This window comes from Tenrec ecaudatus, chromosome 7 (genome assembly GCF_050624435.1).
Source record: "Tenrec ecaudatus isolate mTenEca1 chromosome 7, mTenEca1.hap1, whole genome shotgun sequence".
Lineage (NCBI taxonomy): Eukaryota > Metazoa > Chordata > Mammalia > Afrosoricida > Tenrecidae > Tenrec > Tenrec ecaudatus.
The window spans coordinates 103,363,860-103,379,978 of NC_134536.1; the positions used below are offsets into that span (position 1 = coordinate 103,363,860).

The window sequence follows — 16,119 nt, forward strand, 5'->3', positions numbered from 1 at the left end:
GGTTCTTGATTACCGTTCTTAAAACAATGTATGCCACAATCTATGCCACAGAGGTTGTTACTTGTGGGCAATCTATCAAATTGTATTATCGCTGTAAAGTCTGGGGACTTTCAGTCTTCAATTTTACCTACTCACTTGTTTTCGTAAGCTAATACAATTCCTTAAAGAGCATCCCTAGCATTTTATTAGCTGTTTGAAATTAGAAAGTAGACAGTTCAGACGTCAAATTAATTAAGCGTCTTTTCATTTAAATTACTGATTTCTTAAAAGTGCCCATAAGGGCACAATTTTACAAATGCAATCTTACATTAATAAAAGAATCTATCACCCCATGGAAGTGAGAAACAAGAAAAAAAAAATCACCCTACTGTATATATTGTGATCCAGAATATTAGATTTTTAAGCTAAAATGGTACATTATATAGTTTAAACAATTTAAATCAATATCTTTACAGTTGATTAATCAATTAGGAAACAAGAATCTATGTATAGTACAGATAGATTTAAGATACAGATAGCACAGAGACCAAGAAAAACTAGAAAATTTAATATACTTTTCTAGATAATTAATGAGTAAGTTCAGCCTACTACACAAAAACACAGGGATAAACTAAACAACCCTGTATGGTTATTCTGGATTGTATTATTTTGCTTGGTCAATTTATCTAGGATCGACAAAAGAGTGCTCCATATGTCTGCAATAGAAAGCTAGCAATCTAATACTCCCATGCTCTTAAATTAGTATTTTACTACTTTAGTATAAAAGTATTTATTAAATAATTACATGTTAAGAAATTCCTTACAACTTTAGCTGTCTTTATCAAAGCACACACGCGTTTTCCCTATAAAAATGATAGGCCTTAGCAAGCACTAAAGCATTGGTTAAAATTACCTTATTAGTGGCTGGTGCAGGGCAACCAATGATGCGTGGACTGTAACAGACACAACAGAGAGGTGGAAATAATCAAACATAACATTAACATGATGATGAAGGCCTTTATGGAGGCTAAAGTGCAGCTTCAATGTTCGGCTACTTATTAGTTGCAAGGTGTTCAAATCATCTGCCCTATAAAAAGTAATGTATTTGGCATGTAAGTAGGAATATTTAGAAAAGGCTAATATTTTTTCAAGTAATTTCAAGCCAGCAAAACATTTAGCTACTTAATTATTTTTTTAAAATTTGGAATGAGTAATTTTTTCCAAGGATCAAGTTTGATTATATAAGATATAAAATCTAACAATACGTAAATAATCAGAGGTACCTATAAGTTTTTCAGTCCAAGTTATAGGCTTTTTTGCATCAACAAATTATAACATGAGTCCTTTGATACTTTAGGCACATTATACTAAACTTCACTCCACAGGGAATAGCATTTACTACATGGAGGGAGTATAACACAGGTCAAGCAAACCAAATCTGAGTTTAACTAATGTCAAAAGATACTTCAAATTATTTTTAATGTATGAAGCTGTTATTAAATGCTGCCCCCGCCAACTGGTAGATGTAGAAAAGTATTAAGAAATTCTTATTTCTCAATGATAATAAAGAAAACAACTAAAGAAAACCTTCAATAATGTCATTGCTTCTTTATTCTTTATGCTGTTTGAATTTATATATAATTTCCAAAAAATAGTATTAGAACTACATTTGAAATGGAAAAAACAAACCCCAAAAGTTAAATTAATTACCAATTCTTGGTTTAAGCAAATAAAAGCACAATATAGGCCTAAATTATTTGCTTTTATTTCCAAGTGTGTAGGCAAGTTCACAGTAGGCAGTCTGAAGACTCTAGACATGAATGTACTGGTGACAACTGTCAAGTCTAAGAGCATCAATCTTGACACATCTCAATACCAGGAAATTCTCACCCAAAAAGGGATCTTTCATGTCACTAAAGAAGGTTAACCAGTGACATAAAGAAAGTTCAATTATATTAAAATATCTCATGGCAGCAATGTACCAACAGTTCACTTCTAGAGTTTCGCAAAGAGTTTCATATTTCTTCACTTTGTCTAAATTGGCTGTTTGAGGTTTATGGAAACGACATGGGCACAGAAGAGCAGGCCAAGTCATGTTCATGAAAGTCCCATAGAAGATAGAAGTCATTAAAAATGAACAAGAGATAGGCTTGCCTATGAGAAATGGAGAACCTAATACTAGCAGATACAGTTATGGGTCTCTAAATATTTAATTGTCAGATAAGCCTACTTACGAATAATCTCCAACTGTGAAGTGTAGATCCAAGGATAACATAAAATTGATTTCCTCAAGTGTTTCTTCAATCTGAAAATAAATTACACTATAAGAAACTTTATGAATATTTATAGAAAGAAACCTTCAGACTTTACAAAAATATTTACCTAAATATATACAAAGAGATATTTACCTTTTTTTCATCCAACAACATTTTAACTTTGAAGATCATAACATCATTTAAAACAACTTCCTCATTTTTGTATAGAATTTGAAAGGTTTTACTGCAAATCAGAGAACCATGAATGGAAGCTGGAAAAGCTAAAGTCACACCTAAAACAGATAAGACACGTAATTGACAGGGAAAAGACAAACTATAATACAAAGTGAACAACTGATATTACTTTAAACTCCTGCAAGTTTAATTTATTTGCTCCAATGCCTTTATTATTATATGGAACTATTAACACAACTCTAAAGTGTTAAACTACTTAAAATAATAGGCCTGTGGTTTTCAAGTATCTGTTTCATGAAAATCAAAGACTGAGGAACTGTTCAAGATTTAAAAAAAAATTATGTATTAGAGTAGATGGTCAGTAAAAGAGAAGGCTCTTAACAAGAAGGATCGACTCTGGTTACTACAAGGGATTCAATCATAGCAACAAGAATAAGGATGACGTAGGACTGGGTAGTCTTGTGTCGTACATAGATTAGACTCAATAGAACCTACCAACAATCACAGAGAAATACAACTTATTATAAAGTCTCCACCCCCAGCCAGTCCTGGGGCTTTGGGGCTTGGCTCAAGGGGCGTCCCTCTGGGACATGGGGGTATAGTGAATGGTGTGACCCTTTGCTGGGCATGCCTGCACAGTAGGGTATGCTGGGGCCCTCTAGGGTTTCCGGTATGGACTCCAATAAATTTCTTCCCTTTTGCTTTAAAAATAAATAATGTAGAATCAGAATATTTTGCTATAAAGTAACACTATTGGATCAACTAATAAAACACAAGTGAAAAAAAGAATAAAAAAAACTCAAGTGAGGCTAATGAGAAGATAGCAGTAATGTATCAATATTAATTTCCTGATTTTGATGGTTATATTAGGGTTACAAAGGAAATTATTCTCGTTTGGAGACTTTATAGTCAAGAATTTAGAGATGATAGGATATCATATTGGCTAATCACTCTTAAATAGCTTAGGGAAAATATTTTATACTGTACTTACAACTTTTCTCAAGTTCAAGATTGTTTCCTATTTTCAACAAAATTCTTCAACACTTTTTGGTCCTCTAATTCATCTCTTACAATTCTCTTTTTAGGCCACTTAGTAGTAGTGAATCTCCAAGTGGTGCCCAAAGAATCTCACCGGCTGGTACTAACATTCATGTGTAAACCACTCCCACAAAGTATCCGAGCTGAAGCGAGTGATAGTACATTAGCATCTTCCATGATGCTTGTTCTTGCTCGCTCACTCCCAAACTAAAGCACAGGGGAAAGGCAACTATCACTCACTTCCTGAGGGGACCGGGGCAGTCTATAAAGGTTTGCATGGTTAATAACTGAGGTCTGCCAACAACTAAGGGAGTGGGCTTGAAAATGGATCCTTTAGCCTCAGTTGCATGTTGGAGGACTGTATCTCTTGTAATAACTTGACTACAAGTTTATATTTTTTCCTCGGTGTAAGTGAAAATAGCATATATTTTAGTCTAATAAATTTTCCTATATATATTTTTTCCTTTCTCACTGGTATTTTAAATTCGACACCATTGGTTAGGTTACTGATAAGATCATTAGGCATACCATGTGTTTCTTGTACGGTATCCACATTATTTCTCAGGAACTTGAGAATGCAGCCTCTACGAGTACTGTCTACACCTTATATCCAGGAGTGTATTCTCAGTTTGAACTCAATCATAAACCCTAATTGACGACGAGTTAGTTCTTATGATGTGACCCTGCTCTATACCTGCCCTCACGACGAGATCATGGAAGACATGGGTGCTATAGCAAAGTATGACGAAGGGAGCAGATAGTTGCTGGCTAGCAGAAAGAAGAGTGCTTGCGGTCTTTTGTCTTATGACAAAGCAGTCTTCTAAGCCAATACAAGTGAGGCATCAGCTAAGCTCATACAAAAGAAGCTAGCTGTGTGAACCAAGGATTGTAAATAATAAAATCTAAGACCAGGCGAGGGAATTATATTACATTAGGGCATAAATTCTGAGCACCCAAAACCCATTTGCAGAGTCCCAGGTGGACTAAGTTTCCAATGAACTCCTTCGCACCATCAACCAGATACTTGAAGAGTTTTGTCCTCAGAGAACACTGAAAAATGTACTACTGCAGATATAGTTCAGTCAAAGTGCAACATCTTACCCCACTCGACAATTTAAAACTTGATCTAGGGCAGTGGTTCTCAGTCTTCCTAATGCCGCGATACTTTAATACAGTTCCTCATGTTGTGGTGACCCCTCAACCATTAAATTTTTTTTGTTGCTACTTCATAACTGTCATTTTGCTACTGTTATGAATTGGGCGGCCCCTGTGAAAGGGTAATTCAACCCTAAAAGAGGTTACAACCCACAGGTTGAGAACCACTGATCGAAGGGGTTTGTTATTTTTTGCTTTCTTTTGGAATGAAGTTTGTGTTCTATTTTGTTGTTTCTTAAGGGTTTTGGGGGTGAGGCATGATTTTCTTTATATGAAATCTAGAATAAGTAAATCTATAGAGACAGTCAGTAGCTTAATAGATCCTTAGGGTAGGGTTATGACAAGGGAGGTTGGGAGGCAATGGGGAGGTAATAACAATGGATATAAGAATGAAGAAAATGAGAAACAAAGATTGTGGTTAGGATTGCACAATTCTTCTTAATATATTTAAACCATTTAATGGTATCATACACAAAATATGTCAATAAAAAGTACAAAAAAAGATAAATAATTTGGCTACAACTTCATGAGACACCAGCTAATCCTTTCCTGGTCCATAGAAAGTGTAAGATCATACATGTTGTTTTAAGATATAAAGCTTTGGAGTGTACACTTTTAAAATTGTTTCATTAGGGGCTCATACAACTCTTATCACAATCCATACATACATCAATTGTGTAAAGCACATTTGTACATTCATTGCCCTCATCATTCTCAAAATATTTGCTCTCCACTTAAGCCCCTGGCATCAGGTCCTCATTTTTGCCCCTCCCCACAGATAATTAAAACACATTCCAACCAGACTGTGAACCATGTAACTCCTTTTATCAATTTTAACAAAGACTTTTACTTAGTTAAATCTAATGGTCAATTTTCAGATATCATTTCACTTGTCCTATCATCAGCTTGGATAGAATGTTTGCTTCTTGAAACACTAATTTGGCTTTCTAGGGTTTTGCTCCTACCTCACAAATCATTCCGTTTTAGTCTCTTTTGACTGGATCATTCTCATCTAAGCAGCAGCACAGTAGGGGTGGCTTACAGCAGATTCTGGAACCAGACAGGCTTGGTTTAAATCCTGGCTCTGCCACCCAGTAGCACTGTGATCATTGTTGATTTTTTTCCCTTATTCCATATCCTGCATAAAATTCTACAGCAAACCCATGGGCTCTATCAACAAAATATATTCAGTAACATTGAGTGCTAGAAATAATCAAACAGAAGTCAGAGATTGCCTTCAGGGCTGCTCTAAAAAAGATTCTATCACTGGGCAAAAATATCACCAAATACTAACAATACCGAAGTTTCAATGATGGTTACCTATATTCTTGATGGAAAATAATAATTTTTTGAAGGTATAGCAATGTCTTACAGGTAAAAATACCTCTTAATTTTATTCACAAACAATGGGAAAGAGATATATAACTCCCTTCTAGTCTTTCCTTCACATAGCCAAGCAACAAATGTCTACTGAGCACTAATATGGATCAAGCCAATTGTCTACTAGATGTTAGGAGATGCATAGTAAAATAAACAAACACCTCATAAAACAACAAAAATCTCGCTACCATCGATTCAATTTCTATTCACAGTGGCCAGGAAGACCAGAAATGTCCCTGTGTATTCCAAGACTGTCACTCTTTAACGGCCTTCCAGTCAATGCTGACTCCGAGCAATACAACTGTGGGTTTCCGAGACTGTAAGGTTTATAGGAGCAGAAAGCCCAGTCTGTCTCCCTTGGAGCTGATGGTGGTTTTGTGCTGTGGACCATGCGGACTGCAGCCCCACACGTAAAACTCCTACACCACAGGGCTCCACTAGAGGAGTGCAAAACCTTGCCTTTCTCCTGGGGGTAGCTGGTCATGTTGATGCGGGGACCTAGCCGTTAGAAGCCACTAGGCCGCCAGGGGGCCAAGAGTAAAGTAAAAGAGATAAAAATACCTCAGTTCATGGAATTTATATTCTAGTGGCAATGAGGGGGAAGAAGGCCTTGGCAGAGAATAAAAACAATTAACAATAGATTAAAATTTATTAAGTTAATAATTAAACAATGATTAAACAATGATGCTTTGCTGAGGTGGGCTATCAACAAACACCTCATGTCTTCTTCTCCATAACATGCAACTGCCTCTCCTTCATCCTAATGGAAGTCGAGGGGTTTATTCCCAGGGAAGATAAAATTGTGGACCCTATAAATGGAAGTTACCGGACAAGACTGAAAACACAGGTTTCTGAGTACACATACATTCAACACTGAATGCAAAGCTGCTCAAAATTCTCTCTGTGCTCAGTTCCAGAAGGCTGGAGGCTATACTAATATCTCCTTGGAAGCAGACAGACAGGAGTCTCCTTGTATGTTTCAGAAACTATTACATCCTAAGATTTTAACTTAATTGCAAGCTAACAAACTAATTTGAAATAGTTTAACAGATATTAGCAGAAGGCTTATAGAACACCGAAAAAAGGTTTTATTAATCACAGCACAAACATCATGTTTATTATCAGTGTTTTTCCCCCATAACCCCATAGAATGACATGGAGGCAGGCCTAGGTTTTTAGTTATTGTTGAGGAGCAGTAGGCTTAGGAAAACCCACATTTTCATACAGAAATATAAAGAAACCTATTCAATCTATACATGGAAGGGAGACAGTATTATACTAGAGAAAATAAAGCTATTATTAACCCCACATTGAAACACAATCTCTCTTGTAAAGTTATTCACTATACAAAAGCTTCCCGTGCCTGTTTATACAAAGCGTACAGAAACAGAGACCACGGAGAACCATTTTCACAATATACAAAGTAAAATCTTAGCTCCTCACAGCTGTTGACATTAAAAATCTGATCAGTTCAATACAAGAGACCTATAGGTACGAGCTTAGAAGATTCCTTTAGAAATTCTTTCCAAAGAATCTCAGACTAGTCCCAAGTTGGATTACATGTGAAGAATGTGGCGTCAAGATTGAAGGACCTCTTAGTAACAACCTGAGATAGGAGGCTATGAAGCACTTGCTGATGAAGATCAAGGATTGCAGCCATCAGTATGGATTACAACCCACTGCACAAAAGACCAAAAGTTCTCACAACTGGACCAAGTAATATCATGAAATAGGAAGAGAAGATGGGAAGAGTGACGTTTTCAAGGATTTCATCTTGCTTGGATTCACAATCAATGCTCATGGAAGCAGCAGTCAAAGGATGTATTGTGTTGGATACTGTGTTAGTCTGGGTAGACTAGAGAAACAAATTCATAGACACACATATGCGTATAAGAGCTTTATATACAAGAGTAATTGAATATTGAGAAAACATCCCAGGCCCAGTCCAGATCAAGTCCCTAAGTCTGATATTAACCCATATGTTTGACCCCATCTATAAAGTCCGCTTCAGACTCACGAAACACATGCCATGATGCTGAAGCAGGAAGATCACAGGCCAGTGGGTTGGAAGTCTTGTGGATCCAGTGGCGTTGTAAGCATCTCGGCACTGGCAGGGGTCTCCACGTGGTTCCTTCATCTTCGAAACTCTGACTCCCTCAGGGTAGCTTCACGTGGCTTCTCCTCAGAAATGTCTTACAGGAGCAAAGAGATAAAGTGTCTCCCACCTCCAAGGAAGAAATACAGGAGTTCCCAGAATCCTCAGGAGAAGGCTATGCCCACACAGAGGCCTCATTGGCTATGTCCTGATTGACAGGCTATACTCTAGCCGTACACGCTCGGTCCTCAGATTGACACCAGATTATGTAACTACAAGAGATACATCAGATGTAAAAGACCTCGAAAGTGTTGAAAAGCAAGTTTTTAGGACTAAGGTGCCCCTAACCTAAGCTATGGCATTTTCCCACTGCTTCATATGCATGTGAAAGTTAGACATTGAACAAGACAGGCTGAAGAAAAACTGATGCATTTGAATTGTGGTGCTGGTGAAGACTATTCAAAGTACCATGAACTGTCAAAATGAACAGATTTGTCTTGGAAGAAGTATAGCCAGAATGTTCTTTAGAGACAAGGATGGTGAGACTTTGATGTACTTTGGACGTGTCGTCAGGAGAGGGAGGCCAATCCCGTGAGAAAGGTATCATGCCTGGTAACCTAGAGAGGCAGTGTAAAAGAGGAAGGTCTTCAACAAGATGGGGTGATACTGTGGCTACAACAATGGCCTCCAGCAGAGGAACAGCTGTGATGATGACGCAGGACCGAGCAGTTTCACTCTGTTATGAGTAAGGTTGCTATGGGTTCTAACTGATTTGATGGCATCTAACAACAAACAGCAGTCCCAAGGAGCTGGGGATTGATAATAACCCAAATGTCCAACTTTTGCTTGATGTCATTTGGCTCCATTTTCCTCCACTTAATTCTCTGACTATATTCCCTCATGTTTCTGAGTTCTATGAATTGCTGTAATGTCTCATAGAAACTAACAGATTTGAAGAAATGTCTCATGTGGTGTTAAGCGCTGCTCAGTGCAAAACCAGAAGGTCAGGCAGGAGTAAGCCAGATGCTGTGTCTGGACTCTTGCCAGTGATGAGATCTTCTCTCCACTTCTCAAAGTGCTCATTTTATACTCAGGAGGATGGCATTGCAGGGAATCTGTTTACAACTATTCACAGGAGAGTCCGATCATTATTTTCCTCCACCTTCTTACTGGACCCACATAGGGAAAGCTTTTTTGGTGGAAGTTGCATTGAGTATCAATAGTATAATCAAATGAATCCTTCACCTTTGTGGTGGTTACATAATCTCCTGTCACCTTGAGTGAAGGGGTGGAGTCTAGCCTATGAATCTGGCATGGCCTTCTCCTGAGGATTCTTGGAACTCCCATTTTCCTCCCTGGAGGCAGGACGCACACTCTCCATAGCCACCTTGGTTTTGTGGTTTGGCAAAGTACCGACCACCAGTGACACTGCCAGAGCTTCTGCTTCCAGTTTCCTCCCTTCAGCGGTCCAAATTGGAAGACTGATGGTTGTAATTGCCAAAATCACTCTAGCATCTGCCACCTCGAAAATTGCTTCCATCATTACCAAATCCATTATAACCATCCCACTGCTGTCATATCCACCACTGCCATCAAAGTCACCAACCACGTCCACTGACGTTTCCACCTTGACCAATGTTGTCATTCCCAACCAAAGTACCTCCTTGTCCACCACCGACATTTCTAGAGCTGCCTCGACCTCTTGGCTGCAAGAGGCACTGGCCATAGGTTGCTTCGGCAGGCTTTCCTTACTTCACAGGTGTGGCCGTTCACATGGTCCTCAAAAGTCACACAAGCGGAGCCTTCTTCTTGCCGCGGCCTCTATCAGTCATGATTTCAGGCACTATAATTTCCAAGATGGCTCAAAATAATCTCGGAGGTGGTGCTCTTCCATGTTTTCGTCGATGCCAACAACAGAGATCTTTTTTTAGTGATAAAGGGGCACCTGGTCTTTGAAGTCCTCCCGGGAGACAGCCCGATCAGCTCCCTCACTCTTCGCTTCCCCTTGCGTGGGCTTGCGTTCATGGCTGCATCTTCTCTCTCCCCCCCCCCACCCGCCCCAGTGGAGACAGTGACAGACCCACAGCCCCTGCAGCGCTGGGTGTGTGGCTCTCTCATGACTGCATGGTCCCTGAGCATCACCCATTGCTCACAATGGCTCAATCCTCTGATGAAGAGTTTTGGCAGCTGTGCGGGGCATGATCTACCATCTAAATGAAAAGACTACCCCCCAGAAAAAATGAATTTCAAAAGGAAGAAAAGTTACCCACTGCCCCGCCTCCCTTTCTCAACTCAAACCCAGTGGCACTGAATCGATTCCAACACATAGTGATTCCATATAGGATTTCTGAGACTAACTCTTCATGGGAGCACATAGCCTAAGGGACCCCGGGGGCTCTTTTGGGCAGGTGTGAGACTGCTAACCAAAAGTTTAGCAAGTCAAACCCACCAGTTACCCTGTAGGAGACAAAAATAATACACAACATAAAAATAATTATTCTGGAAAGGCTAAAATATTTGGAGACATTGAAGTTAATTCTATACAGGCACAGTTTGATAAGCCCTTAATCAAAAATATTAGAATATTTCCAATCCTAATAACATCTTTTAAAAATTCATCTTATCTTGGTTAAAATTTGTACCACACTCCTTGTAAGCTATGTTTGATTTTCTTGAAGTTTCCAAATACTTTCCTGTAATTTCTTGACCAAAAAAAATGTGTTCTTACTTCTACTCTTAAGTTTATCCAAAATATTTCTAATTCATCCACTCCTATTAATCTCCCAGAAATACAGTATTTTCTGGGAGTATATTTTCAAGGAACTTTTTTGGGAAATGCTAAGTGGGAGGTAAAGTTTTTGAATCCTTGCATGTCCCAAAATGTTTTCTTATTGTGATAATCTTACCCTTGACAAATAGTTTGGTTAAGTAAGTTAATGTGGTCTTAGAATTTCAAGTTAAAACTATTTTCTTTCAGAATTTCAAGTTGCTCTAATGTCTTCTGCCATTCAGGATTGACAGAAATGTCAGTTTAATTTTCAATTCCCCCCCCCCGCCCCCTTCTGATCTATTTTTATTACTCCCACCTTCCCTTCCCATCACTGGAAACATTTAACATCTCTTGATTTTCTGAAACTTCACAGTAACATCTCTAGATTTTTAAAATCGTTAATCTGAATCAAATTCTGTTATTTCAACAATTTCTTTTCAATTTTCTTTGAACTATTACTTGACTAGTTCATAGACTACATCACTAAATTTCCCTTTCTTTTGTTTCCTGTTCTAAACATTTCTGCTCTAGTGGATTACAACTTGGATTGCTAACCACAAGGCCAGTAGTTCAAACCCACCAGCTACTCCACTGAAGAAAGAAAAAGCTTTCTGCTCTTAAAAAGATTTACAGTGTTGAAAATCTATAGGGGCAGTTTTATCCTGCCCTATAGGATCATTAAGAATCAGAATGCCAGAAGCAACACAATGGCAGCTGAATTTTAGTTTTTTATTTAAATCCTCATACTGCACTACTTAAAATTTTTATTATTTTAAAATCTCTAGTAGTTCTTTTTTGATATACTTAAAAGTATCCTACTCTTTTTCTTAAATAGTTTTATGGATGTATAATTCACATGTCATACAATTTAGTAGCTCAATTATATCAAGAAGAGTTGTACAATCATCACCGCAATCAATTTTGGAACAAGTTCTTTGTTCTAGTACTCGTTATTAGCTCCCCATTTCTCCCCAACCTTTCCTGCCATTCCCCCAAGGAACCATTCCTTAATCTAGTTACTGTCTCTATAGATTTACCTCTTCTGGATTTCATTTACAGAAAAACATCACCAAAAAACTATAATAACAAAGTAAAACAGATAAAAACCTCAATTAAAGGTCAGAACAAATTTAAAATGAATCAAAATGGCGATAAAATGACAAGGTGTTAAGTTTTAGCCTAACCGCATCTACAATGATCCATTTTCCAATGCATTCTGCATGATAGCAGGGTTGTTCATACCTGGTCTACGGTTAGAGAGGATGCACAATGAGTTTAATTCACATGTATTCCCACTTCACTTTTTAAAAACACTGAAACTACTTTAAAATGGGTCAAATGGGAGATCCAGTGATAAGACAGTACGTTTTAACCTAACTCTGTCTGCTATATTCAACTTTATAATGCACTCTGTCTGACACCAAGACTGCTCACATCCCTCAAATTGGTCAGAGGGGATTCACTGGAGGCTTCACCATGTGTAGACACTGCAAATGGATTTTGGGCTTCCACTGTCATCCATGCAAGGCACCCTACACTCTTATTTTGTGGACATAACAATTCACATCTCTTTGATTATACTAGTGCTTGATATATCCGCTCTTGATTTTGCAATTATTTGTTTTTTCTGATATCAATTTTTTACTATTCTGGTTTTCCTCTATCAAGTGGCTCAATATCCTAACATTTCTAGTTGGAGGAAATGTCTAATAACTTCAGCAAAAACCTGAAGCCTATTGTCTGAATACCCCAACCCGCACCCGCACCCCCACCACCAAAAAAAAAACCAACCCCAAACAAACAAATCCCCACACCAACAGCCAGTGAGTCAATTCCAACTCAGACTCATAGCAACCCTATAGGGCAGAGTAGAACAGTTCTACAGGCTTGCTGAGACTATAAAATTCTACCAAACACTGCTCCATCTTTCTCCCATGGAGTGCCTGCCTGATGGGTGTGAACAAGACCTCATTAAGACTGAGTGTGTTACTTTGGAATGCTAACTCCCCTCACAGTAACTTCATTTAGAGAAAAGCCTTGATTTTTTTTTTTTTACAGGGGGTGGGGTTGAGAGGGGCTAAGGTTACCTGATGATTGCACTTAGGGCTGGGGTACCCAATTCTCACAGCTGACCTGACAACGGCCTTTACTTTATCCCTCATGTCAATCCTGTTCACTCATGGCTTGGCCAATGAAGCAAAATCTGAATGGGCCAGAATTTGCAACATGAGTTCCTGGAACAGTAACAGAAATGGAGAGAATTATGGGAAAGACCCTGCTAGACACTTACTCTCTGTCTTAGAAACCAGGGCAGTGTGCCCATCCATAGCAGCCAAATTTCTTGACCAGCAGAGATGGAAAGAGGCTTCTGCTCAACGATGATATAGTCCTGGCAATAAGCCAATCTCCTATATCACGGTCCTAAAAGGACTCACTAGTCTCCTATTGTCAGGTTTTGACCATCATTTTTACAGTTCTGCTTATTGTTCTCTTAAATCCACATTTTTCAAATTCCAGTCTATCCTGGTTTCACTGTCAGCCACAAATGAATTAAGACAAACCCGTTAGAACTCCTGTCTTCCGACTTCCAGTTTCATGCAAAACTTGCCTAATGCCAATCTGGAAGAAGATGGAAGGATGCTTCAAAAGGGAGGCCATCTCTGTGGAGTGAAGACTCAAGCGGCACTCTAAATAAGGTGGCATTGATCCTTGATTCTGGAGAAGTGACTATTGCGGTGCCTTGGGCTAGGATTTCAAGGTTACACATGGGAAACTTGTGTTGGTGAGTGGAAGTTGGCCCAGAAAATATTCACCTGGAAGGTCACTAACAATTAGCTTCAGGAGGCATGTTTTAGCCTACTGTGCAAGGTTGGCCAATCAAACTCCTGAATATAAGGATCAGCAAGCTTCATGGATGATGAGAACATCTGCTCTTGGGAGGGAGGGCACCGTGATACTTGGGACATACACTCTCCGTGTCAGGAATTCTCCCAGACTTGTATCTTTTTGTTACGTAATAAATAGAGTTTGATTATGATATATTCTTGGTGAGTTCTGAGTCATTTCAGTAAATTATCAAACCCAAAGGGGTAATGGGAGCTATTAAGTGAGAAAACAAGGGTATTCTACAGACTCCTGAACTTTCCACTGGTATCCTGAAGGGGTAGTGGGAGCCTAGCCTTGACTTGGTGAACAGCAGTCACAAGTATTGGGTGTAACACCCAAGAGTCTCTTGTAGAGTCTCTAAACTTGTGACTGGTGTCTGCCTAATTGGTAGTCTGATGTACGGTGTCCTTTTAACTTGTGAACTATTAGGGCCTGCATGGTAGAGGCAGTTGGTGGGTAGGGTGGAAAAGTGAAGACGAATCAATCTCCACATTTTGGGAAGTAGATTCACGCTAAGTCTTTCTTTTTTACAATTACCAATTTAAAGAAATATACCACCACCACAATGTCTCAGAGACAACAATTTCAGTTCTTATGAAGAAATGAGATAGGGTGGCTCAAAAAGTGACCAAAGTACAGAGGAAGCAAAATACTTTTTTGAGGACCCCTCTGCCAAGAAGCCAGTGTTCCCTGGCAATATACTTAGTAGCCAATCCTAACTCTAGGTAAAAAACCAAGGGCAGTGACAGAAAGATCTGTTTGATCTACAGAAAGTAAAATGGAGTTCATAATATCAAATGGACTAAAGTTTCAAATCTATGCAAAGTTCAGTCCAAAATTGTTTAAACGTTATGGTGAATTTTCTATCATGTCTATAGAGATTATTCACGTATTGATAACCATAATGGATTAGTGAATTACATATATGTATTTTTAAGCACTGCTCTTTAATGATGCAATGTTTAATCATTTTAGAATTCCAATTCCAATACTTTTTTAACCTGGTATGAGCTGGAAGAGGTATACAGGAAATGCTGCGACAGCATAGAGAGGAAACTTGGAACAGCCCAAGGGATTTGGAATGGTTTAACAAAGGGGAGGAGGAGGAAGAGAGCACATACATAACAGATGAGGGACGTTAGAGATGGGAAGAAATGAATGTGGCCTTATAAAATCTACAGGGAGAATGGTGGGAATTACAGTGAAGCACGTAGGATAATCACATTATGAACAATCGGAACAATACAGCAAAAAGATCCCAGTATTCCAGGGGCTTTCAAAGGAAGGCTCTAAAATGTTGATGGCTGGGCAAAGACTTAATCCGTGAAAGACACGATTCTGCTAACATCATTTCAAATTATATGGAGGGTTTATAAAGGCAGCCAACTGACCAAGGCAAAGCAAGCAGAACAACCCTATTTGCTTGGATATCCCTTACTTCCAATCTTTTAAAAATATTTTTAAGCCAGGTGGTGGCATGTAGAAAGAACTGAATACACATACACACATATATACTCATGTAGATCAGATGATGGATTTAGAAAAAGGCCTCGTCAAATGCAAAAAGTGGAAATCAACCTGAGTTGATTTCCTATCAATCTAAATACTTAACCAGCTGTGAAACATATCAAAGTTGAGAATATATATAGTTTCAGTATTAAGACCTTATTGTTTGGATTTTTGTGCATTTCCCTTTTGTCTTCCTCATAAATGGCAGTCTCACTAGCTACCATCTAATGAGAGAGCTTAAGAAATTATATTGAAAAACAATGGCATTTTCCCACAATTTTTGAAATACTTCCAAGCGCCCCCATATAGAACATTTGGGACATGTGCTGAACCATTACTAAAATTTCTGGCTACTTTACAGGGCCAGGATTAATACACCCATTTCATAGACACGAAGGCTCTGCCAGTTTAAATTATCTGACCAAGAAGCAAATGCCTCAGTGGTTTGCTACAAAGTCTTGCTTGTTATTATGTGTTTAAACATTTTCTAATTTAATTTTTACAGATATATTAAGATGGAAGTTATTTCCATTTTACTGATGAGGAAAGATAAGCCCAAAGTCACAGAACAATCTCCTTAAGCCACTTAGCTAGTGAAGGCAGAATTGGACTCGAAACTACTTCTGTCTGTATGCAAATACTTTGTCGAGATTTAGCTAGTTCATAAGCATAGCTCTATAAGCCCTAGTATGTGGATTTTCTTAATACATTCAAGGGTCTTCTGGTAAATTTACAAACATGTCTTTCAGTTTTACTATCTTGTTCTTAATATTAAACTTTACGCATTAACATGAGATGTCACTCTATGTACTTAACCGCTGTGCTGTATAACAGTGATAGTATGAATCATCGGAAAC

The 16,119-nt window shown here is 38.4% G+C and overlaps 1 protein-coding gene across 5 annotated transcripts in view; it reads right to left on the minus strand.

Annotated features, from left to right (window-relative positions):
• The window catches only part of FAM135A (family with sequence similarity 135 member A), a 104,798-nt gene that overhangs the window by 52,030 nt on the left and 36,649 nt on the right, over positions 1–16,119 (minus strand). For 4 of the 5 annotated variants that reach the window (XM_075554921.1, XM_075554919.1, XM_075554920.1 and 1 more), the window contains 3 exons: positions 2,388–2,527; positions 2,214–2,284; positions 893–1,066 (listed from right to left, as the gene is read on the minus strand). In XM_075554921.1, coding sequence (XP_075411036.1) covers positions 893–1,066; positions 2,214–2,284; positions 2,388–2,527 — 385 coding nt within the window. Of the gene's footprint in view, positions 1–892; positions 1,067–2,213; positions 2,285–2,387; positions 2,528–16,119 lie in introns of those variants that run through there. The other variant, XM_075554922.1, reaches the window with a different exon arrangement.